At 43.5% G+C, this 26,081-nt stretch overlaps 1 protein-coding gene across 2 annotated transcripts in view; it reads left to right on the top strand.

Moving 5' to 3' along the window:
- The window catches only part of KIF26B (kinesin family member 26B), a 525,171-nt gene that overhangs the window by 430,218 nt on the left and 68,872 nt on the right, over positions 1 to 26,081 (top strand). For both annotated transcript variants that reach the window (XM_024976712.2, XM_024976713.2), the window contains 4 exons: positions 2,951 to 3,044; positions 4,252 to 4,514; positions 8,057 to 8,240; positions 20,342 to 20,501. In XM_024976712.2, coding sequence (XP_024832480.1) covers positions 2,951 to 3,044; positions 4,252 to 4,514; positions 8,057 to 8,240; positions 20,342 to 20,501 — 701 coding nt within the window. The remainder of the gene's footprint in view (positions 1 to 2,950; positions 3,045 to 4,251; positions 4,515 to 8,056; positions 8,241 to 20,341; positions 20,502 to 26,081) is intronic.

Here is a 26,081-nt window from a genome sequence, read left to right as displayed (position 1 = left end):
GACAGTTCTATAAATTAATAAATTTGCAGTTTTCAAGAAGTTTCATGTACATTAACCCACTTGGACTCTTCTTGGAATCCAGTGGTATTGGAAAGGGAGTTATTGCTATTTTCACATTACAGACAAGGAAACTGAGACTCAAAAATTCAGTCTCTCATTCATAGACCCTTTGCTGGGTGGACATCCGTCCTGGATTCTTCCTAGGAAACAATTTGTGTCCTGCTCAGTATGGTGTTGTATCTTTGTCCTCCCGCCATTTTATCCACTGTTTACTAGCAATGTGTCCTTGGGCAAGTCACTTCACCTCTCTGGGCCTCAGCGTGCTCAACCATAAAATGAAAACAAGATCAAAATATGCCTCATGCGGTTGCTGTGATTCACTGCGTGGATACATATGAGGTGCTTAGAGCAGAGCCTGGATGTAGTGAGTGTCCGATAAATGCTATTTTTACTATTCTGTTGTCATTGTTAATAGTGATATCAGGCTGCTGGCATGGCCAGCCTCAGCCCCTTTGAGGGAACACGCTTTGAGCCTCCCAAACGGGAAAGTAGGGACATGTGCCGAAGGGGCCTCTGCTCTCAGGCCCTGTGGTTGTCCTGTGAAGCAGCAGCCACCACAGTGGCCCAAAGCAGTCATGAGCTTCGCTTTCACTGGGTCTCTAAGGACATCAGATTCCTGAAGCTAAGCAGTGATTAGAACAGCCCTTGCTCCTCCTTATAAGCTACCCTCAGTACCCTCAAGTGGGCTTGGCAGTCATCAGCTGCCCATTGCTGGGGCAGACCTCTGCTGGGTCCAGCTTTTGGGAGGTGTCTTAGTCCATTTGCACCCTCTTAATGAAACAGCACAAACTGGGTGTCTTACAGGCAAGAGAAATTTATTTCTTACAGTTCTGAAGGTTGGAAGTCCAAGATCAAGGAGCTGGCAGTTTCAGTGTGTGGTGAGGGGTGCTTCTTGATTCATAGACAGCTGTCTTCTCCATACATCCTTACATTGTGGGATGAGCAGGAGAGTTCTCTGGGGCCTCTTTTGTAAGGGCGCTAATCTCATCCACGAGGGTTCCACCCTCATTTATCACCTCTCAAAGGCTCCACCTCCAAATACCATCACATTGAACATTCAACATATGAACTTGGGTGGAGGAAGGGGAACACAAACATTCTGTCATCACCAGGAAGGGTGGGTGGGAGAACTGAGGCCTGCCTGTGGGGAGCCCAGCCCTGCCCATGGAGTCTGCTTGGGAAGGCTCCTGCCCCTCAGTTCAAGGGGAAAGACAGCAAAGGGCCTCCAGGGACCACAGTTAGCTCCTAACAAACACCAGATGGACATGTTGCTGAGCATTCTCTTCTCAGTGAACACTGAGCAGGAATTCTGCACCTGCCCACCCACCTGCCCACCCACCCTGTGCCCTGTGAGGCCACTCCTGTATCTCTCTGACCTCGGGCCTTTGGACAGGGGAGTCAGGGATGTGTGTGGATTTGGCTCACATTCAAGCATCTTTCTCTTTGCTGACCTTGAACCTAATATGGTTTTTTTATGTATGGCTCTAGATGGGCTCTCAACCTCCTAGATCCCATCTCACTTCATATCCAAGGAAGGCAGGATTCATTTGTTGATAACTTCTCCCGGTCCTGCAGAGGCACGTTAGCAAATTCCATCAAGTTTCCACTGCCTCCATCTCAGGGTTTGGCACTGGGCTCTCGTTGCTTAGGCTCTGGGGGTGAGACAGAGCCTGTGGTCCCCACCGCAGCCTTGTCCAGCTACCGCCTTCGTTGAGTGGGAGCCCCCAGTAGAGCTGCCGAGCTGACCACCAGAACAGCTGACAATTGTTGGGAGTGTGGTTTTTCTGTTTCAGTTCAGGGGAGAAAATTGATTTTTGAACACTTAGGTTCATTGTGTTGCTGCAACCTGGAGTTGAATAACTGCATTCATTGCCGAGGCTGCAGTTCTCAGATTCCCACTAGGAGGCACATTGCTCCGATGCCCGTGGAGCCATCAGTTTGCACGTCCTCCGACTGCTTCAGATCCGCCACGATGCTGAGGCAGAAAAGAAGGTGCAGCACATGGCGAGTGATTTGCCCTCTCGCTGCCGTGAAAGCCTTGGATGCTAAAATCCCAGATCCCCAAATCCATTCATAAAACATACTTTCTTATCATTTGCAGAGCGCTGTATTACTGGGTGTTAATGGGGAAATACCAAAAGTCACCAAGAGCCTGACCTCTGTCTAAAGATTTAATAGTCACATTGGAGATGAGACATATAACAGGCTGAAGAAAACCCATTGTAATGTACTGACCGATGGTGATTAATAGTGTATATGTTGAGTGTATCTATAGAGAAAGAAAGAAAAAGCTGGGTTTGAAAAGGGAAGGTTGGAGATGGAGAAAGAGGAGGGGGTTAGGAAGACAAAGCAGACATCCATCATTAACATCCTGCTTATATTAGAACTATAATGTATCTCAAGGTCACTTTTTCCTGAAATGGCACATCACCTTTTACTCTCTAATAAAGCCTAATCTATTTCATAAACTCGAGTGTGTGTGTGTGTGTGTGTGTGTGTGTGTGTGTGTGTGTGTGAAAGGATCTAGTTAGCAGAGGGTGAATGGAAAATTTAAATATTTGTACAAGGAGGCCAGAATGGCAAATCAGAGAAGGGTGTGAGGTCTGTGAAAGCACCTTGGATTCCCATTCCAGCCTGTTCCTGCCTCGTCTGCAGAGACAGCAACTGAAATGTACGATTAGCAGAAGGGTGGATTGCATGTAATGAGTGTAACGCTCAGGCTCGCAAGGGACTGGGAAGTATTAAGGGTTCTGAAGACCTCCAGGGCTCCATTAGAGCCGAGCTGTCTGAAAATGCCAAGGCTTTGTGACCCTGAGCCCCAGGAAAGCAGGCACGAGTTTCCATTGTTAATGGTCCACTCACAGCTTGTGTCTCCTCTTGTGTGTGCCAGGCTGAAGTGTGTGCTGGAACCGTGGCAGAAGTGATCCAGTCTGTGGTCAACGGGGCAGATGGCTGTGTGTTCTGTTTCGGCCACGCCAAGCTGGGTCAGTGAGAACTTCGCTTCTTCATGCTGCTTGCTGGATTCCCCATTACTCATCCTTTCTTCTGTACTGTCCTCAGATGAAGGGGAAGGTGTTTTCCTGCAGTGCTGAACTGAGTAATCATGAATAACCGTTTCTGCTTCTGAAATGTAGATGTTTACCCTAAGTGGATTCCTAGTCATCTAGTAAAGCCTTAAAGTCCAGAAGATGAACAAAGAGTAATGGGGTTGTTCACACTTGGTCTGGGTCAGGGTCATGCCCAGAAAGCCAGCAGGAAAATTACATTTCCTGAGCAGGGGTTGTTGGGGAGCAGAGAGGGCCCCCCTTTCCTCTCGGATTCTACATAAAGCCAGAGGAGCAGCCACTGGAGCAGCAAACAAAGCCCAGACCCCATTAGCCCCTGTCTGGGGGGATCAGTCTGGCAGCACCCCTACTTCCCACCACCCAGTGGTCGGGAACCCACCTGAGCTGAAGCACCTGGGAAAAGAGGCCTCCACACAGCTCTGGGAGGGCCTGATGACCGAATCCCCCTAAAGCGCATTCTTAATCCTGACCTATGGCCATCTGCTCACCAGGCCTTACCTGGCATGCTTGATAAGTTAGTAATTTGGGGCGTTCCAAAAAATGGGCCTGGGCAGAGCTCGCAACAGCAACTTTGCTATGATGGAGCCAGTTCTAGGCCAGGATAGAAAGCCCATTTCATCTCACTACCACTTCTTGATCTCTGATCAAAGCAGTGATCCAGATTTTAAAGGGAATTTGCTCATGCTATAAAAGTATACACAGCATTTAACTTGAGAAAGGATACAAAGTGTAAGCATGTGGCGTGAACCTGTGGGGTGTGATAAAAAGACCCGTAACAGTGATGAAACACCTCTAGCCTTTGCACCGTGAGGAAAACAGTGTGGAAACTGGACAGCTTGTGATATTGTGGGATCTTCCTCGAGGTCAATTGTGATTTAACCTTGACATCAGTCTGGGTTCTCACATTCTTTATTATAGCCCTTCCATCAGTAGTACTTGGAAATGTCTGCTTTGTCGTTGCTGTCAAATTTTGTTTTGTTGTTGAACATTTTTCACCTTTTCGTTTCCTTTCTTCCCATTCCCCACTCCCCAGGCCTTTCTCCTGAATCCTTGGCATCTATTCTTGAGACTGCAGAATGATGTCCAGACACTCAAGCTGCTATTCTTTCTTCCCTCACCCTCCCAGGAAAGTCCTACACCATGATTGGCAAAGATGACTCCATGCAAAACCTGGGCATCATCCCCTGTGCCATCTCTTGGCTCTTCAAGCTGATCAACGAACGGAAAGAAAAGACTGGAGCACGTTTCTCGGTGCGGATCTCAGCCGTGGAGGTGTGGGGTAAAGAAGAGAACCTTCGGGACCTGCTGTCGGAGGTGGCCACAGGCAGCCTGCAGGACGGCCAGTCCCCAGGCGTGTACCTGTGCGAGGACCCCATCTGTGGCACGCAGGTGATTGCTTCCAGGGGCTTGGTCAGTTCCGGGTGGCTCATCCCTCCCTCAGCGGCTGGGGCACTTCACCTCGTGACTCACTCAACATGTAAACTGGGAAGGCTTGCAAGTGTTTACTTTAAAGTGGACTGGAACTTTATGGCCTGCAGCTGCAGGGCCAGCTGCTCGCCCAACCTAAATATTTGTACCTTGAATCTAATTGACAATGAGCAGGAGCCACAATTGTTGTAGCAATCGGGGGAAATTGAATTCACTTTTCTTTACGCCCCTTTTCAAAAAAAAAAAAAAGAGTACAATCTTTCTTTTGTTTAACAACAAGCCGAAATATTTACTGCTTTGCACAAATAGCTCCAGCCATTACTGGGACTGTTTATGGCTCTATAAACTGTGTTTCTGGCACTGGTTTACAGCCGGATTAGTGGTGCTGTAGGAAAAACTAATAACCACTTTCTAATTAGAACCATGATATAATTGCTAAGCCAAGAGAAGTTCCAGTTGGCCTCTTCAGGATGTCTTGCCTGTTGAAAGTGTTTCTACCTCGCTGTTTGATGGTAGATGCAGGAATGACCTGGGAGGTCCCTGGTTCACACCGAGAATAATCACCTCTTTCAGTCTCTAGCAGTAGGCTTTAGTTTCTAGTTTTTTCAGATGCCTCCATTTTAGATGTGTTCATTTTGATAAGTAGAATACCTGTCTCATCAAGTGGGATTATTTTCTCAGGTGAAGGTACCCCCTCTATTACCCCATCTACTCATACCTGTCCATGTTCTTGCCCTGCTTAAAGCATCTCAGATCCTCCTTCTTCCATTGTGCATCCTCGTGATTCACAGCCTTAAGCGGCCTTCCAGGATCGCCTGTTCCCACTTCCCTCCTTGCCACTCTTCTTAAATTACATTTAGATCACCTCAGAAAGCAGTGACTCTCAAACTTTAATGTGTATAAGAAGCCCTGAGGATCTTGTTAAAAATGCAGATTCTGGTTCCGAAGGCCTGGGATTGGGCCCCTGATCATGCATTTCTAACAAGCTTCCCAGTGACTGACTGCACTCTCAGGAGCAAGACTCTAAGCATCCACCATCCTCCTTCTTACCCTGGGCCTTTGCAAATTCTATTCCCTGTGCGTGGAACAGTGCCTGCTCCTCTCCTCTAGCTCTTCATCTGGCTAACTCCTTATTTGGGTGTATTGGCTAGATGTCACTTCTTCCAGGAAGCCCTCTTGGATGTTTCTGCCGACTGTCACTTGTGATAGCCTGGTTAGTTCTCAGCAATGCCCAAAGGTCTGTACCATGTCTGACTAAAATTGGCTTTTCATAGTTTTAATGATGCATCAGATATTATTTGTATATGAAACCTAAATAGAATGCAAGCTAAGTGGTCATACAAACCTTAATGCAGTGGTTCTCAAACTTCAGTCTTCATCAGAGTTGTCTGGAAGATTTGTTAAAACACAGACTGCTGGGCTCCACCTCTAGAATTTCTGATTCAGTAGGCCTGGGATAGAGCCCTGAAATATGCATTTGTAACAAGTTCCCATGTCATACTGATGTTGCTGGTCTGGGGACTGCACTTTGAGAACCACAGTTGGAAGCATAAGACGTGCTCAGACCTCGTCTACACAGCACCTGTGGTGGAGTTGGTGTGACCCTACCCACTGCTCCCACTCTAAGCACCACCTAGACATTCAACTATGCCATAACCTCCATTCACTTTGATAACATCAGTAATGGAGTTCCACAGAGGTGAAAGCTCTGATTAACTGAAACCGAAGAAGAGGACAAGACCCATGTCCTCTTTACCTTCTTGCTGAAGAATATTAAACATTCTTTGGGTTGTTTTTCTGCCATAATAAATATAAAACAATGAGCACAAGAAAATCTGTCTTTGAAGTTTGAGGATTGTGGTGGCCTTAAGTTCTAAATATCAACTCTCCCAGTTCAGAATTATGGGTGCAGTTAGAGTCAGAATCAGTTCAATTCAGTTCAGTCGCTCAGTCGTGTCTGACTCTTTTTGACCCCGTGGACTATATCATGCCAGGCTTCCCTGTTCTTCACTATCTCCTGGAGCTTGCTCAAACTCATGTTCATTGAGTCAGTGATGCCATCCAACCATCTCATCCTCTGTTGTCCCCTCCTCCTCGTGCCTTCAATCTTTCCCAGCATCAGGGACTTTTCTAGTGAGTCAGTTCTTCACATCAGGTGGCCAAGGTATTGGGCTTCAACTTCAGCATCAGTCCTTCCAATGAATATTCAGGACTGATTTCTTTAGGATTGACTGGTTGGATCTCCTTGCAGTCCAAGGGACTCTCAAGAGTCTTCTCCAACACCATGGTTGAAAAGCACCAATTCTTCAACACTCAGCTTTCTTTGTGGTCCAACTCTCACAACCATACATGACTACTGGAAAAAACATAGCTTTGACTCTATGGACCTTTGTCAGCAAAACTGTCAAAATTTTTACTGACCCTAAGGCTCGTACTGCAAATCATTTCCTTGAACAAATCAGAAATATTATTTTCCTTTTCTTCCCCTCCCCTGATAAAGAAATGCAGGTCAAATGCTGATAATATTGCTCTGAGTCAGGTTTACTGTCAACATAATTGCCAAGGCATCTCATAGGATTTAGATACATTCCCCCTGATGCTTCTTTAATCAATTAATGAGTATGCCTTGAACATAATTTAGAAACTAAAGATAAAGTAGATATCCCTTTAGATGAGACAAATGATATAGATGAGACATTCAAGTATCTTGGGGTTGTTTTTTTTTTTTTTTTTCCATGTCTTTTACATTTACTTCTTTAGAACTATTCTAGTAAATGTGGCCTAAAATTGACTTTAATTAAATAGCTGGAAAAATTGAGAGTTGAGTTAAAGCCAAGTAAGTTTTTTCACTTCTTTGAGATACAGTACCCTGGATTACCTGCTTCTATACAGTCTAATCTTTGAACTCAAGATGCAGTCACATCCCACATAGTCCCTTAGGTACATGGATTGCCCAGGATGTTGGGTTTTCTGAGCTCTGCAGAGGTCAGGGTGGGACACCTGCTCCCACTGAACACTGAGATAAAACCATTTGCTTTTCACATCTGCCACTTACAGATTCTGGGCTTCCCTGGTGGCTCAGCAGTAAAGAATCCACTGCTAATACAGGAGATTCAGGTTCAATCCTTGGGTCAGGAAGATCCCCTGGAGGAGGAAATGGCAACCCACTCCAATATTCTTGCCTGGAAAATCCCAAGGACAGAGGAGCCTGGTGGGCTACAGTCCATGGGGTCACAGAAGGGCAGACACGACTTAGCAACCAAACAATAAGAACAACTTACAGATTCTACTTCCATTGTAAAATGGGTAAAAATATTCTTCTCCAATAAGCATGCTTAGGGTTAATTTTCAGATATGAATAAATTAAGCTGAGAATTTGCACATGGGCATGGGCCCTGGTTCCAGAAGGACATCAGCCTTGGAGAGTGGGGAAAGGACAGCCAGCCTGAGTGGCAGGCGAGCCCTCTCGCCCGCAGCATCAACCCTTCCCTTATGTCTTGCAGCTGCAGAACCAGAGCGAGCTGCGGGCACCCACCGCGGAGAAGGCTGCCTTCTTCCTGGATGCGGCCATCGCCTCCCGGCGGGGCAATCAGCAAGACTGTGACGAGGATGATCTTCGCAACTCACACATGCTCTTCACGCTGCACATCTACCAGTACCGCATGGAGAAGAGCGGCAAGGGGGGAAGTAAGTCCACCTCGACTCCCGCTCCTCCTTGCCCTCCCTGGGAAGAAGGCTCTCCTCCAGGGCAGCCTGGGACCCTTTAAAACATAGCACAATCTAAGCCCTTCCCTGGTGGTCCAGTGGTTAAGACTCTGCACTTCCAGTGCAGGGAGCATGGGATTTGATCCCTGGTGGGAGAACCAAGATTTCACATGCCTTGGGGCTCGGCCAAAAAGAAGATATCAAGTAAATGAATTTTTTAAAAGAAATGTAGTACAATCTCACCAGTCTGGGCTGACCTTTGCTTTTGAACATCCAAGAGAAAAGGGCTCGCTTGATAAAGATAATTTACACATGTAATTGTCATGGGAACGTAACAGAACAAACTTTAGCAAAGAAAAACAACTGCTTCATAGTATATTTTTGTTCATAAACCATAAAAGTGCTCATCATGAAATACCAATGTGTCTTATCAAAGCACCCTGGCCATGTTACTAATCATTAGCTTGAATCCACTCTATGAACCCAGAAGAAACAAAATCATGTTTTTAAAATAGACTGTGAATCAGACTTTTGAATAGCTAACCAGATCTTGGCTGCCTCCCTCCCTCAGGTAATGCCCAGCGGTGACATTTCTCTGTGAACACCTATGCCTGGGATGTGCTCTGTGAGCAAGCTGCCCTGCCAGGAACCCAACTCAGTACTTACAGGGTCCCCTCTTGACTGTTTTCAAAGCCAGCACTGCATCACTCCAATCTTTGTCTGCCAAGTAGTATATACTCCATGCTCAGAAGTTGAGTGCCAGCCCTCAGCTGAGTGTCTTAGGTGGGACCCTGGGCTGTGGGCAAAGTCGTCCATTAACCTCACTGGGCTTTTCTAAAGCAAGTGTGGCCCCCAACACTTGGCTGGCCAAGTAGCAGCAGCTCTCTGTCCGCTTCTACAGGGCTTTTCAAAACCTAGGCAGTTGGCCCCCAGCACTCTCCGACTGGATGCCAGAAAGACAAACAAAAGCCCTGAGTTAGGAGCCTAACCCTGGTGTCTGAAGTTGTGGAGCTAATTGACTATAATGGGAGGTAACCAACTAACCAAATTCCACAGAACCTGGAATTAAGACATGCAACCTCAGCCTGTGGGTGGGCCCCCCAGTTTGGGCTCCTCGTTGCCCAAAGAGTTGGAAACTGGTTCTCCTGGAGGCAGCTGTGGGGGGCTTCCATTCCCCCTTTCCGCTTAAGGGAAGTGGAAGCTCCCTCCTCCCCCCATCTCAATGCCTTTGTTTGTCCAGTCTTCTGTTATTGTTCCTATTCCTTAATTGTTGTTGTTTAGTTCAGGTTTATGAGGTATAATTTAAATTTAGTAAAAATTACCCTCTTTCTATATTGTTAAATAAATGTTGGCCAATCTGTTCAGTCATGTAACCACCACCACCACTATCAAGATAGAGAACAAAGCCATGGGTACAGAAAAGTCCCTCTAGCCCTAGCCCTCAGGCCCCTCTCCAGCCCATGACAACCACTGATCAGATTCTTGTCCTTATACTCTTGCCTTCCTCCAGAATATCTCCTAAATGGAATCATGTGGTCCGTGTGTGGCCCTTTTGTGTCTGGCTTCTTTCATTTAATATAATGCGTTGGAGGGGCTCACCAGATAGCTCAGCAGTAAGGAATCCGCCTGCCAATGCAGGAGACGCAAGAGATGGGGGTCGATCCCTGGGTTTGGAAGATCCCCCGGAGAAGGAAATGGCAACCCACTCCAGTATTTGTGCCTGGAGAATTTCATGGACAGAGGAGCCTGGCGGGCTACAGCACATGGGGCTGCAAAGGAGTCAGAAAAGACTGAGTGACTAAGCATGCTGCAGTGCATTTGAGATACATCCTTGTAGCCGCATGGATCAGTCATTCACTTTTCTTGCTGCCTGCTCCTTTAGTTTTAACTGGGCCCAGAGATGTGCCCCGCCCTTCTCCCCTATTATGGGATTGTGTAGTCCCGGGACTAAAATCTTGCTAGATACCGTTGCTGGGGTCAGAATTCCACTAATCCAGGCTTGGACCCACAGCCTTGACTACTTATACTGGCTGCTGCCCAGGAATCCAGAGGTACTGGCCCTCACTTGCACCCGAGGAGATACGTCATCTGTCAGCTGATCAGATCACTCTGACAACCAGTGATGGTGATACAGGTCTGGCTGGGGATGAGCAAAACCTTTTGAATGCGAGTCTTTCAGGGGAGATTGATTTTCAGTGGAGGGCTCACATTATGTGTAGCATTTCCATTTAGAATAACTTGCTAGTAGAGAAGGGGACAAGGAATTAGGATAGGGATGAAATGATCCAGACCTTTAAATTCTCTAACAGAGCTTTATCCACAGTTCTCCTAACAATCTGAGAGCTGGCTTTAGATCCTGCCCTCACTGATTTTTCTGGGTTCTATCTTAGCAGCATGAATGTGGGGAGTCTGAAAAAAAATATTTATTTTATTCTTTTAAGCAGCCGGTAATCATTGTAATCAAAGCTTACAGTGGATTCTTGTACTGTCAGCAAAGGGTGACTTACTGAAGATCTGAATCTGGAGCCAAATAGCTTCCACATGTTTCTGAGCCGAAAAGCTCTGGAGGAAGGATAATCTCCTCCTTCTAGGTTTCAAACCAAGTTAAAGCAACTTTGTTGTCAGTTTTTCACTTCCTTTCATGGGTTTGCTCTCAATCTGGAATCTGAAAGTAGGGAGGAATCTTGAAAATGAAGAAACGGTTGATTAAATTATTTCAACTCTAAGAACTTAGCTTTCAACTTCCAAAAAATGTAGGCTAGGAGAAGGAACAGGGAAGGCAATGGCAACCCACTCCAGTACTCTTGCCTGGAAAATCCCATGGATGGAGGAGCCTGGTGGGCTGCCGTCTATGGGGTCACACACAGTCGGACATGACTGAAGCGACTTAGCAGCAGCAACAGCAGGACACTCCTTAAACCCCACCATCCACCCAAGTCAGCCCTTCACCAATCCTGGGCACTTATTAAATATTTAACATCAAATTCATTTTCTTTCTATTTGTAAAGTGTGGAAGTGAATGGCTTTTAAATAATAAATTCAGGTTTAAAGAAAAGGCAGATACCATTAATGGCTTCCAGAACCTCTATAGTTACTTTCTAACATGGCTGTGGATGAGAACAAAGACAGTGCAGGCCTCGAGGCTGATGATGGGGTGAGCCCTAAAGGGTCTGGGGGCGTCACCTGCCTGCCACAGCACCTGGCTTCCTGTGAGGAAGAGAATTTAGGCCAGAAGGCACATAGCCTCCTAGCCTGCGGCTTGCTTGACCTCAGTGAATTTATATTTGTTTAAAGTATAATGAGATTTGGAGCATTGTTTAAAATGGAAATTTTGTTTACTTATATATAAGTAATAATCCCCTTGGACCTGGGAGCCAGAACTCAATTAAGGAAAAGTTTATTAATTAGTCACCCTACAGGGAAGCAGAGCAAAGCAAACTGCTGGTAACGGGCCATTAGACATGAAGATGATGGATCCAAAGAGTTCAAATTAGTTGTCTGCTGTAAGAACTAAACACACCATGTGTGCATAGGCACCTGGATCTTATACACATATATGCATTTTATAAACACACACATACATACACATACGCACATGAGTGGACCGACGAAAATGTTTTCAACATGTCCAATCAAGATAGAAAAGAACATTCTGTGTTGATATATCACTGCTTTGCAGATAGCACTGGGTTAAGCTTAAAATATTTCCTGGTTTAAACGTTGTTGGAGAATTAGTGAGGCTGATTCTTCACCCAGCACAGAGCCTTCCCCTGCTTTGCTAAGCTACCTCTGTAAAGGCTTGAGATTCCCCTTGGAAACGGCACTATTGAGGAAGAGACCCTAAAACCATAGCAGTCAGGAGTTGCTCCCCATAAAGATGAGTGAATTAGGAGTTCAAAGCCAGATGGTACTGGTGATACTTGAGTGGAATAAGTTCACCGTATAGATTTTTACAAGTCCTACTGATTAAGATGATCTTTAAAAGCATTATTTTGATGAGTAATCTCAGTTTGCAAGCAACTTCTACCCAGGGTTAAGAATGACACTAGGTCTCTGATTTGTTCATTCACTTTATGCCTCCAGAGGAAGAAGTGTGGAGGCTGAGTGGAGGCTGGGCTGGCTGTGTGTGCAATTGTGTACAGCACACAGGCCTCCATCTGTGTGTGTGCACATGAACCAGTGGACGAGGACACGGACACTCCCTGCCTGCACTCATCTGCTTACAAGTCTCATCAGACTATTCCCTTAATCTTGGTTTCCCTTTGACCACCAGCCGCTCTTTCCTGTGTGTCTTAGAATGGCTTGAATCAGCTGATGTTCTATCCAGGGCTATGCAGTCCATAGGACTCTAGAGATCTGTTATTTGGGTGTTGAGTGTGGGAAAAAGGGATCTGGGAAATGTTGCTTTTAAAAGAGGCAGACCTGGGCCTCTGCTGTCCATCATTGCAAAGCCCTGTGAAGCAAGGATGGCCACACATGAGGGCCACTGCAGGCTCTCACGTTCTCCTTGGTCAACAGCGAAATGACAGTTCCGTGTTTTGAGATTTTATAATATGATTTTTTAAAATTTTATTTTATTTTTAAACTTTACATAATGGTATTAGTTTTGCCAAATATCAAAATGAATCTGCCACAGGTAATCTTGGGCCAGGAGACAATTTTCCAAACTCTGCAGTCTGGGATTCCTACAGTGATGCCTCTTGGCCTCCCCACCACCTCCTCCAGGGCAGCTGTTTCCAATCTTCTCTTGGAGCCTGAGGCCCCTGCTCTCTCTCTTTCAGTGGATAACCAGCCTCCTGTTTAAGGAGAACAAATGTCTGGCTATGGCCTCAGCTTCTCTCCTCTTAGCATGGAAACCTCCTTGTCCGTGTACCTCGCTTTCCCCCACTCCTTTCCCATAGACCTGCTCCCTCCCATCTCTTTGTTCTTCATCCTGTCCCCTTCTGCCTCTTCTGGGACCTCACCAACTGGGACCCCCATCAATCATCTTTTTGTGCTTTTATTTTCAATCTCTTCTACCACTAGAGTCAGGGCTGCCTCCTCTTGGAAGGAAAAGAAGGGAAGGAACAGTAACATTGATTAAAAAAAAAAAAAAAAAAAACAACTTGTCTGGGGACTTCCCTCGTGGTCCAGTGGCAATCTGCCTTGTAATTCAGGGAACTCGGGTTCAAACTCTGGTTGGGGAACTAAGATTCCAGGATTAAGAAAGCAGCAACTAAGCCCATGAGCCTCAACTGCTGAGTCCGTGTGTCACACCTAGAGAGTCCATAAACCACAACAGAAGATCTCGCGTGACCCAGTGAAGATCCATGTGCCTCACCTAAGACCCAATGTAGCCAAATAAATAAATAAATATTTTTTAAAAGCCTTGTCTGAACCCCACTTCTCCCTTGAGCTGCATCTCCATAAGCCTTTCAGATTCTCCCCTCTGGAATATCTTTCTCCTTTAAGTCCCATAGCATTTCGGGGGATGTTAAGCCACTGCCTTATATCTCAGTCATTCTGGGCTTGTCTCAGCCCCCTCAGACAGACTACAAGCTCCCTGAGGACAGAGCCTCCTATCACCTGGCACATTGTCCTCTGCAGCCCAGGAAGGTGCCTGGACATCAGTTCTTACGTGTCCTGCCAGATGGCATGTGTGCTGTATATTAAACAGTGAGTGAATTTCTTCCTTACCTCATTTAGCTGATTCATAGAGAGGTGATGGTAGTGGTGGTTTAGTTGTTGAGTTATGTATGACTGTGATCCCTTGGACTGCAGCCCGCCAGACTCCTCTATCCATGGGATTCTCCAGGCAAGAATATTGGATTGGGTTGCCATGCCCTCCTTCAGGGAATCTTCCCAACCCAGGGATTGAATTCGGGTCTCCTGCATTGCAGGCAGTCTCCTGCGTTGCAGACAGATTCTTTACCCACTGAGCCACCAGGGAAATTTTCAGAAAGACCATCCTCTTACCCTTTGTGGAAGCAGATGATGTGAGTCCAGAGAAGCCGTTTCATGCAACACAGTCAGACAGAATTGATCAGTTAACTGAGAAAGTTAAGTTAAAAAGGAAAATCATATTAAAGGATACATTCATGTCATAAACATTTTCAACTTAAAACATACAATTATGTGTATTCGTTTGTTTTCTGATACAGGGCCATGGTTTTCTCTTTGAGATGAGTTTTCAAGTTTAGATTCTGACTTTTATAAACCACACTCAATATTAATAATAGTCTGGCTTTTGCTTTCAATTTCTTCTGAATGATTCAAGGACTTAAGAGACACTTGTGCAGCTAACTGGGTATAGACTTTTTCTAGATTCTTGAAATTTTTTCCACACTGTAATTTCTCATTCACACCAGTCAGTATCTTTTTTCAAAAGCTAACTCATTTTAATCACACCTTTCCAAATCATTGATTTCAGTGTTTTAGAAATATTAACTCTTTACATAAACATATTTTATTGATTTACATAATATTTTATTATTTTTATTTAAAATATTAAGTACAAGTGGCATAGTTAGGTTTAGGAGGAAACCCAGCTGACCTGTTGATAAGTGTACAGTTCATGTTTTTGGAGCAGAAGTGCAAAGACAAGCTAAGGAACAGTCACCACACATCACAAGCCTGCAGTGTGCTGTGGGCATCAGACATTGTGCCTGACACAGCTAATGGAGGGCCTGGGTTAACCTGGTCAGGTGGCAAGGCCATTGTTCCAAAAGTGTGCTGCACAAGAGATTCACCTGTGGAGCCTTCCAGTGAATCCCGATGCCCATGCCATACTCCAGACTGGTTAAATTAGAAAGCCTGGGAGTAGGAGCCAGGTGTCCATATTTTGTAAATACCCCAGGGTGATTCTGATGTGCAGCCAAGTTTGGGAACCACTAAGTTATGGGAAAGTGAGTTAAAAGAGTATAACTGTAAAAGTTAGCTCTGGATTTTCATCTTAGATTGAGTTTTAATTTTATATGAGACCTTGAGTTATTTGTTTAACATCTATGAACCTCAGTTTCCCAATTCTTGCCCTACAGGATTATTGTAGGAATTAAATGTTTTGGGGAGAATTTAGCATATCCTGGCTCCATGAACATGAGTTGGAAGAATCACTGGGGAGTGGGGTTAATTAGTATATTGCTTCCTGTGGGAGAATAAGGCACGTGGGTAATTTAAATTGGTCAAAGTCTAGACTTGAAATATACGTATTCAAATATAAACAGTCTCAAAGCAGACTGGGTTATGTTCCTAAACCTTGCAGCTCAGACCTCAAAAATCTGAAAAGTCCACAAGGAACTTGCTTCTTATCTGCTATTAATTATCACCTATTGTTCATTGATTCTAGAACTACTTTCTCTCCAACCATGGGAATTCTTGGTAATAGCCGATGGCCTGTGCTCACTCACCGTGTACCATTCCGGATTCAGTACTGTGTGTGAAGTTCAGAATTCTGTGACTACTGAAACTCTGGTGGTTATAGAGCAAAGTTGATTTTACATTGTTTAAAATATGACTCTCATTTTGAGTCATGCAGGTATAATTACAGGTATTTTATAATATTATTCTTTAGCACAGTCTAAACTATGCTTTTGTTCTCTGTGTTCTATTTTACTACATGTACATTACGAATTTTATTCCATTACATCAAATGGACTATTAGAGTCTGAAAGTCCAAATTGGTCCCTGTCTTTGCCCTTTAATCTGCAGAGCACATGAAATATCTGAGCTTCTTCTGTCTATATAATTAGATTGCAAAACAGATGATATTTTGCTTCAAAAATAACTGTTTCCCTTGCACGCTGCCAGTGGCTTGATCCTGCATAATACAAAATAGGATTAAAGAAAAGTAATGTATTATATCTGTCCTATTAAGGATTTTTACTGGAGATAGTTGGAGATAAACAAAATATAACATCCTTAATGTGGAAAGCTTTTTGCCACTGGAGAACCTGAATTGAAATTTTATGTTTTCTATAAACCTTCATCACCTTTTTTGTTAGTGCTAGATGTAAAGTTGAGATGGGATGAGCAGAGACAAGGCTGGGGTCAGGACAGTGGTTCCTGGATGTTTTCCTTGCTCTCCTGCATCACACTTCTCTCATTTTTTCAAGTCTTTATTAATTTTTCTCAGGTATGTTTTGTAATTTTCAGTGCGTGTATCTTTTGTCAGATTTATCTGTATTTAATATTTTTGAAGTTCCTGTAAAAGTTATTTTTAAATTTCAATTTCCAGTTGTTTGGCACTACAGTTTAAAAATACAATTATCTCGATCCATGAACCTAGTATTCCATAACTTACTAAACTCAATTATTAGTTCTAGTTGCTTTTTTTGTGGCATCTGTTAGATTTTCTACATAATCATGTAATCTGTCAAGAAAGACAGTTTAATTTCTTTCTTTCCAATCTGGATACATTTTCTTTTTCTTGCCTGTTACTCTGGCTGCTGCTGCTGCTGCTAAGTCACTTCAGTCGTGTCTGACTCTGTGCGACCCCATAGATGGCAGCCCACCAGGCTCCTCCATCCCTGGGATTCTCCAGGCAAGAACACTGGAGTGGGTTGCCATTTCCTTCTCCAATGCATGAAAGTGAAAAGTGAAAGTGAAGTCTCTCAGTCGTGTCCAACTCTTAGCGACCCCATGGACTGCAGCCTACCAGGCTCCTCCATCCATGGGATTTTCCAGGCAAGAGTACTGGAGTGGGGTGCCACTGCCTTCTCCAGTTACTCTGGCTAGAACCTCCCATATAATGTTGAATAGAAAGAGTGAACATCCTTGTCTTGTTTTTTATCTTGGAAAGCTTTAGTCTTTTACTATTAAGAATACTATTATCTGCAGGTTTTTCCTAGACACTTTTTATCAAACTGAGATTATAACCTTTAATTTATATTTTGCCAGCCATTTTTATCAATAATGGATTTTGGAGTTTGTTAAATGCTTTGTCTGCATCTACTGAGACTCTTTTAGTCTGCTAATATGGTGAATTATAATGATAGATGAATTTTTTGCTAACCAACCCTGCATTCCTTGGATTGATTCATTTATTAAGTCATTAATTAATTTATTCATGGTATAAAAATCCTTTTAATATGTTCCTAGCTATAATTTTCTAGTATGACTAACTAGTATTTTGTTTAGAACGTTTGCCTATTTGTTCATGAGGGATAATTGGTCTTCAACTTTTTCCTTGGAATATCTTTGTTTTTGCTATCAGGGTAATCCTGGTCTCAAAGAATTAATTGGGATGTAGTCTCTCCTATCTGGGGCTTCCCAGGTAGCACTAGTGGTAAAGAACGCTCCTGCCAATGCAGGAGATGTAAGAGACATGGGTTCAATCCCTGGGTCAGGAAGATCCCCTGGAGGAGGAAATGATAACCTACTCCAGTATCCTTGCCTGGAGAAAACCAAGGACAGAGGATCTTGGTGGGCTACAATCCATGAGATGGCAAAGTATTGGACACAACTGAAGTGATTTAGCATGCACGCACTCTCCTATTTAATTTTCAGGAAGAATTTGTGAAAACTGATATTATTTCTTCCTTTATAGTTTGGTAGAATTCACCAGTGTGGTTAAGTACACTGCTTTCTCTGTAGAAAGGTTGTTAACTACAGATTCTATTTCTTTAATGGATGTAGGGTTAGTCACATTATCCATTACTTCTTGAGGGAGCTCTGGTACTTTGTATCTATCGAGAAATGTGTTCATTCTTCCAAGTTGTGCTAACTTACCAGCATCATGTTTCTTTATTATCCTTTTTTTATTTGTAAAAACTGTAGTGAGGCTGCTACCTCTTTTGTTCCTGACATGGGAAATTTGTGTCTTCGCTCTTTGCTGATCAGTCATGCTAGAGAAATATGAATTTTATTGATCTTAAAGAATCCACTTTAGACGGTATTGATTTTTCTCTCTTGTTCTTTAAATTTTATATTTCCTTGATTTCTGATTTTGTGTTAATTATTTCCTTTATGCGAGTTAATCTTTAATTTGCTCATCTTTTTCTAGTTTATTAAAGTGGAAGCTGAAGTAACTGACTGGAGACCTCTGTTGTTTTCTGATATAGGCATTTAATGGGGTGTCTTACTAATTTGGATATGTTGTTTTTCATTGTCATTCACTTAAAAACACTTTCTAATTTCCATTTTGGTTTCTTCTTTGACCCTAAGTTATTTGGAGCTGTGTTGTTGAGCTTCAAAATATTTAGGGATTTTCCAGGTGTCTTTCTGGATTGACTTCGAATTTAACTCTACTGTGGCAGAGTGTAGTTGGAATGATGTGAAGCCTTTAAAATTTACTTAGACTTGTTTCATGTACCAGAATATGGTCTATCTTGGTAAATATTTTATGTGCATTTCAAAAGAAAGTGTATTCTGCTGTTGTTGGTTGAATGTTCTATAAATGTCAGGTAGAATGAATTGATAGTTGTGCAAATCTTCTATATCCTTACGGTTTTCTCTCTACTTTTCTGTTATATCAGTTATTGAGAAAGGGGTATTTGAAATCTCCAACTGTAAGTCTGGAGTTTTCTGTTCATTATTGCAGTTCTATCAGATTTTACCTCATATGTTTCAACTTCAATTATTAAAGCATAAACATTTTTGATTGTTCGGACCTCCTGATGAATTTTATCCTTTATCATTATAAAATGTCTCTCTTTCCCTCTAGTAATATTTTTGTCTTAAGTCTCTTTTGTTTGATACTGTTGTAACTACCTCAGCTTTCTTATGGCAACTATTTGTATGGTATATCCTTTTCCATACTTAAATTTGCAACCTATTGTTTCTTTATATTTGAAGTGCACTGCCCATAAGCAGCATGTAGAAGAGTCTTGCTTTTTATCAAATCCAACAATATCGAGTTTTAATAAGGATATTCAGACTGCTTCATTTAATGGGATAATTCATATGGTGTGGCCCAAAGTATTATTTTTCTGTATGGTTTCTATTCAACACATGTGTTCTTTGTTCTCCTTTTTATTTTATTTGCTTTCCTTTGAACTTACTGAGCATTTTATATGACTCCACTTAATATTCTTTGCTGGCTTTTTAGCTCTAAATCTCTGTTATGTAGTTGATTGCTGTAGGGTTTATTGTATACATCTTTAAGTTATCACAGTCTACTTTTAAGTGATATTATACCACTTCATGTCTAGAATAAGAACCTTACAGTAGAGTATTTTCATTTCTCCACTCCTAAACTTTGTGCTATTATTGTCAAACATTTTAATTTTGTGTGTGTTATACCCACATATTACATTGTTGTTATTTTTGCTTTCACAGTCAATTAACTTTTAAGGAGGTTTAAATAAGAGAAAAACATAAATTTATTCACATGGTTGTCATTTCCAAAACTCTTCATTCTTTTCTGTATATCCTTTGTGATGCATTCTTAAAGCTTTTTTAAGTCTGAAAAAGTCTTTATTTTCCTTTTATCTGAGAATGATACTCTGGTTGGGTGTATAACTGTAGGTTGGATGTTTTCAGTACTTTAAGAATGTTGCTCCATTGTCTTCTCACCTGTATTATTTCTGAGAAACATCATTTTATCATTGTTCCTTTACTTGTAACATAATTTTCCCCTTCCGGCTATTTTCAAGATTTTTCTCATCATTACTGGTTTTAACCCATTTGATTATTATTTGAGTTATTAACCTGATTCCTGGCTGAGCTTTAGGTCACTGGTCTCTATAACACTCAACCAAAGCAGATAATCACTTATGAGCTATTCATGTTTTAATATGATCAATTTCAGAATTCTGTTACACAAAGGCAGAAATTTCTGTAGGCACAAATCTTTTTCTATTTTAATAGAAATTTGCCTTCTCTGTTAAATCTCATCTAATTCAACCAAAAGGAATTATTCCCTTATTTATAGTAGGACTGTCCATAGCTTTCAGAAGGCCAGTGGTGTGTGATGGACGGAATCTAAGAGGACTGTGCTATTTGTTACCGCTGTATGATTTGGTTGGGCTCTTGTGCTAGATCATGAGCTTCAACCTTTTACTTCCTCTTTCTCCCCCTCAGATTTCCCACAGAGCCACATGAAGGACAGATGAGGGTTTGCCAGACTTAACCAGTCCTTTCTTCTCTTGTCTTCTCTCCTGTGGCAGTGTCTGGAGGCCGCAGCCGCCTGCACCTCATCGATCTTGGCAGCTGTGTAAAAGCTCTTAGCAAGAATCGGGAAGGAGGCTCAGGGCTGTGCCTCTCACTGTCTGCCCTGGGCAATGTCATCCTGGCTCTCGTCAATGGCAGCAAGCACATCCCATACAAGTAAGTGACTCTTCTACTTAAAGCATGGGATGCAGTAAACATGGTGCCAGGGCTAGGTGAGGGTCTAGTGACCCTGGGGGGTCACTAGTGACTGAGACTAGACATCTCAGTCTAGTGACATCTGGGGAGAGTCGTACTGCAGAGGTTCGGACCACACTGTCCGTTCAGTGCCCGAAACTGGCCTTCGCTGGCAATTATGTAATGCATGATCTGCCAAATTCAAAAGCTGTGGAAATACATAAATTGGCCCCAATCCTAACATTAGGCTGCTCAAGTCAGAAATAATAGGAAGCTACCTCAGTTGAGGGCTTTAATAACAACTGCCATTGGTAGATTATAGCTGAGGCCTCCCTAGTGGCACTAGTGATAAAGAATTTGCCTGCCATGCAGGGGCTGCAGGAGATGTGGGTTTGATCCCTGGGTCAGGAAGATCCACTGGAGGAGGGCATGGCAACCCACTCCAGTATTCTTGCCTGGAGAATCCCATAGACAGAGGAGCCTGGGGATAAGGTCCATAGGATCACAGAGTTGGACACAACTTAAATGACTTAGCGTGCATGCACTCACATTTTTACCACCACTGTATGAATGCTTTATAGAGATAAGAGCAAGGGTCCTAAGATTGAATTATCATTCCCTTAGGAGTAGAGCTGCCATATCTAACCAATAAAAATATGGGATGCCCAGTTAAATTTTAATTTCAGATAAAAACCAAATATTTTCAGTGTAAGTATATCCCCAGTATTGCATAAGCTATAGGGGCACCCTGTATTTTATGTGGCAATCCTATTTAGGAGAACTGAAAAGCTTGGGGAATTACCACCCACTATCCCATGCAAATGTTTGTTTCACTTCCAAGATCCTTTTCCTCTTTTCAGTTATGCTCCAGAAAGATGAAATTAGAACTGCTCCTATGTCTGGAATAGCCAAAAACTTGCCATATCATCTTTGGCCATGAATGACCCAGCCCTGGAGCCACCCCTCACCACCATCGCTCCAGTTCAGCTTTTCCAATGGACAATGTGGTGATGGGATGAGGGGAACTCTCTCATTTTTCAGGCTCTGCCAAGGTCCAGCTGCACTTTTCACTAGCTATCTGAACATTCACATCTCATGAACTGAGGGCTATAGCTATATATCTTATTTACACAACCATGATAAAAGGCTCAAAATGATATGTGTGTGACAGTTTTTTGTAAAGTGTGTAACACTGTATTCAATAACCAATAATAAGAATGTGGTTGAGCCTATACCCACCTATTGAAATGGAAATAACACATACCTTACAGAGTTGCCATGAGGATTACGCAAATATACGGTATATGGAATCATTTTTTAATCTGTAGGACTTGACAAAATAAAAGTTTCTGTTGTGTAGGTAAGTCAGGCAGTTTTTTCTACAAAAACTGAGATTCAGTACGAGATCTGGAGTTGTGCTTTGCCTCTACCATAAGTTGATGCCAACACTGTGATTTTGTTCTCCGCCAGGAAGCCCGTTACTAGCCTACTTTGGAGTTTAAATAGAGATTATAAGCCAGTCTGTCTCAGTTCTTGAAATTTGGAATTCTAGGGTACACCCAGAAGTGGCTTTTCCAGCCCTTGTGTGATTCTTTTCTATGAGGAAGAAAAAGTTCAATTTGAAGGTTTATGAAGTTTCATTCAGTATCATTTCTGCAGCTGAATAAAGTCAACTTGTGAATACAAGAAAGAGAGGAAGGAAGGGAGGGAGGGAGGAAGGAAAGAGAGAAGAGGAGGGACAAAAAGGTCTGGAGAGGTACTGTCAAGGTTGAAGATCTCAGAAAGAAAAGAGTTATCAGCCCTTGTTGGCTTCCCTGTCCATAAAAAGGGAAACGTGTATTAGTATGATAACTTGACAGATCATGATGTAGACAAAATTCAAAATACCACCTTATGAGGTCACTGATTATGTATTTTGCTTGTATATTTACATCTCATATATATATATATATATATCTCACATTGTTTCTGTGGGGCAACATGCTTTTATGGATTTCAATAAATATTTGTTGAATTGATGGTGGGGGGATGGATAAAAGTAAGCATATGAAATTACTTTTACTTTAGATAAAGTAACTTCCTTTTGGTTCAAGTTGGGTTTTACTATCAACATTAAAAATTGTTTTTGTTCATAGTTCAAGGTCTCTTGTTAAATTAAACCTACCATACACCAGTTAGCCACAATGACCAGCCACCTGCTCGCTTGCGAGGGCTGACAAAATGTGGAAACTCCACTCACCGTTCTCTTCAGACATCTGTCCGCTTCAGCTCCCTTCTTTCCCTTCTGGCTCTGAGGGAGTGATGATTAAAGACACTCCATGTCTGAAGTAGACTGTTGTTCAGTCACTAAGTTGTGTCCGACTCTTTGCGACACCGTGGACTGCAGCACGCCAGTCTTCCCTGTGCTTCACCGTCGCCTGTAGTTTGCTCAAACTCATATCCACTGAGTCAGTGATGCCATCCAACCGTCTCACTCGCTGTTGAAGTAGGCTTATGCTGCTGCTGCTGCTGCTAAGTCGCTTCAGTCATGTCCGACTCTGTGCGACCCCATAGACGTCAGCCCACCAGGTTCCCACATCCCTGGGATTCTCCAGGCAAGAACACTGGAGTGGGTTGCCATTTCCTTCTCCAATGCATGAAAGTGAAAAGTGAAAGTGAAGCCGCTCAGTCGCGTCCGGCTCTTAGCAACCCCATGGACTGCAGCCCACCAGGCTCCTCCGCCCATGGGACCCTCCAGGCAAGAGTACTGGAGTGGGTTGCCATATAAATACGGTGTCGACATAAGACACAGGCATAGAGTTGTCCCCCACCATCAGGATCCTCCTGATGGGGATTTTGCAGAGCTGCCCACTGCTTGGTGTCAGAAAACATGGTGGCCTGACCACCCAGCCAGCTCTGTCCTCCCCAAACCTTCACTGGCAGTGCACTTGTATAGCCAGTTGTATCATCCCTCAGTCCTTAATGCCCATCGTAATGTGTAAGCTTTTGAAGATCGTTGCTATAATATTGTTTCAGATTCTCAGCCACAGCAGATTGTCAATATTTGGTTCTGAGAATGCATTTGCAAAGTGATTAATCAATGACAAACTACCCTCTTTCAAGGTGCAGGAAGATAAGGCCAAGATTTACTCAAATCACCCAGCCAGTTGGTGGCAGGATCAAACCGCATCACGTTTTACAGCCTCAGAGACCTTGGCAGTTCCTTCCCGATCCACTCGCCCAGCCTCATCAGGCTCTGTAATATATTAGCTGCCTTTGCTCTGCACAGCGTGAGGTCTTCAGCACAGCAGGGTGGCCCAGATTTCTTTTATCAATTCAGCACGTGCTCCAAACCCCCATCACACGGCATTTTGTTAGCATACTAAACACCTTTCCCATGTCAAACCCTGTCTCTGCAGTAAGTTCCTGAGATAGGTTTTGTACCCTTGCAGTTTTCCTCTTATTCTTGTTCACTTAAAGGAAAAAAAAAAAAAAAAAAAGGAAAACCAGACTTCACTCTCATGACCCTCCCCCTACGCCCTCCAAAACACACAAAAAAACGCACTTCATTTGTCACCCTGGACACTTCTGTGCTTGGAACTCACATCACTTGTGTTTGCTTCTGGGAAATTAACTGGAATGTGCACAGAAGGGATAAAGCCTGTCCTCGTTTCTCTTCATCATCGTGCCAGACAGACTCTCTGTCATGTGAGCAAGCCCGAAAGCAAGTTTGGATTCATTACCCATCCCAGGCGCTCCCATGGGCACCCTAGGTGTGCCCTGAATGGTTTTTGACTTTGCAAATGATATTGCCTTTCTAAGTGATAAATGCAAGCGCAGAATAGTTTCCCAGCCACAGCCGTGACATAGCTCAGGCTCGCTGGGCAATCCAAGTTCCATCAATCAATCCCAAGTGGTGACACCATTCAGAAAAGCACCTGGGGACAGGAAGGAGACCGCCAAAGGCTCCAGCCCCCTTGTCAGACAGGCTACACAGAACTCCCTAAGTTTGGGGAACCTCTTGTCTCGGGGAAGCTGTCATAGTCCTAAGCTTTTTGACAGTGCATTTTGCCTGTTTCCTTCCATTGCTCAGCCATTTGCTGTTCCTCATCATAGCCTTCCCCTTGGATAGATGAGAAAAAATGTATAGTGGCATCAAAATGAATTCCCATGCCAGGAACCAGCATGGCAGGCACACATCACTAAACTGGTACCCAGAAGGGCCACCACAAGGATCTGTCAGTGTGTACTTGGCTTTGGCTAAAGTCCTGTTATGTCCCAGCTGATCTACAGGACCAGTCTCTCCAGACTTGGAAATTCTAACCACCACCCAGTTCTCTCAAAATAGAATTTTTGGTACCTTCTAGATGGAGGGGAAGCATACCCTTCACACAGTGATACTTAAAGCCTGAAACATTTTTCCTTCATTTATAACTGTGACTCCATTTGGAGAAATAATGACTTCAATAGGTCAAACAGTCTATTTGATTATTTGCCAACAATATGCTGTCCTCTATTTCTAAACAGAGATGTTATAATGTCCCGGCTTCCACAGAACAAGAGGTCATGGAAAGTCATTCTGTGACCCTCTAGTGCTGTATCTGTCTGAGAGCCTCTTCCCAAGTCAACATGAAGCATGGTTCTGCATGAACAGCCCCATGATGGAACTGGTGCTCTGTGCTCTTCTTTTATGGGTTTGGTCTGTGGTTCAGACCAAGACCTAATCCTTGCGTGTGAGAATCCATCACAGACACTCTCTGGGGCTCAGGCATCTGACTCTCTGGTGCCCTTCTTCTCTCTGGGGACGAAAGGTGGAGCCCAAGGCCGTGTGCTGTCATGAGCTTCAGTGGCAAGCAAATACCGCCACGGGCCACTTTGTGCGCATGCGTGCTGAGTCGCTTCAGGCACGTCCGACTCTGTGACTCCAAGGATTGTAGCCCATCAGGCTACTCTGTCCACGGAGATTCTCCAGGCAAGAATACTGGAGTGGGTTGTCAGGCCCTCCTCCGGGGGATCTTCCCGACCCAGGGACTGAACCTGCATCTCTTATGTCTCCTCATTGGCAGGCGGGTTCTTTACCACTAGCTCCATCTGGGAAGTCCCAGGGGCCACTTTAGACGAGATTATTCTACAGAAGTTAGGGATGCTCATCATCAGGGTCTGGATGATGTGAAAGAAAGGGAGTCTTTCTCCTCCTAAAGCCCTACAGAGGAGTCAGGAACCAAGGTCACATTCAAGAGAATGTGGAGAGATTGTGGAGAAATGACATTTTATAAATAAAGCCAACTTTTTAAAAATGTGAATACCTCATCCATGCTGGAACCCATAGGCAGGATCTCTGGGAGTACCCCAAGATTTCATCAGGCCTTCAGAAGAGTCACATCTCTGAAGAAGGTGGACATACCTTTGCCTTGTCTTGAGAAATAATTTTCTCCCAGTAGCCAGATAGATGTTGGATTTGTCTTTGCTTTCTCAGAACTGGAAATCCACACAGTGTCTGGGAAGCTAGAGAAAGGAGCTCATGACTGATATGAGCCACAATACTCAATTTCCCTGATTCACACAGGAGGTAAAAGATTTGTT

This window comes from Bos taurus, chromosome 16 (genome assembly GCF_002263795.3).
Source record: "Bos taurus isolate L1 Dominette 01449 registration number 42190680 breed Hereford chromosome 16, ARS-UCD2.0, whole genome shotgun sequence".
NCBI lineage: Eukaryota > Metazoa > Chordata > Mammalia > Artiodactyla > Bovidae > Bos > Bos taurus.
The sequence above is the reverse complement of the archived record's forward strand: the minus strand, read 5'-3'. Positions and strand labels throughout refer to the sequence as shown.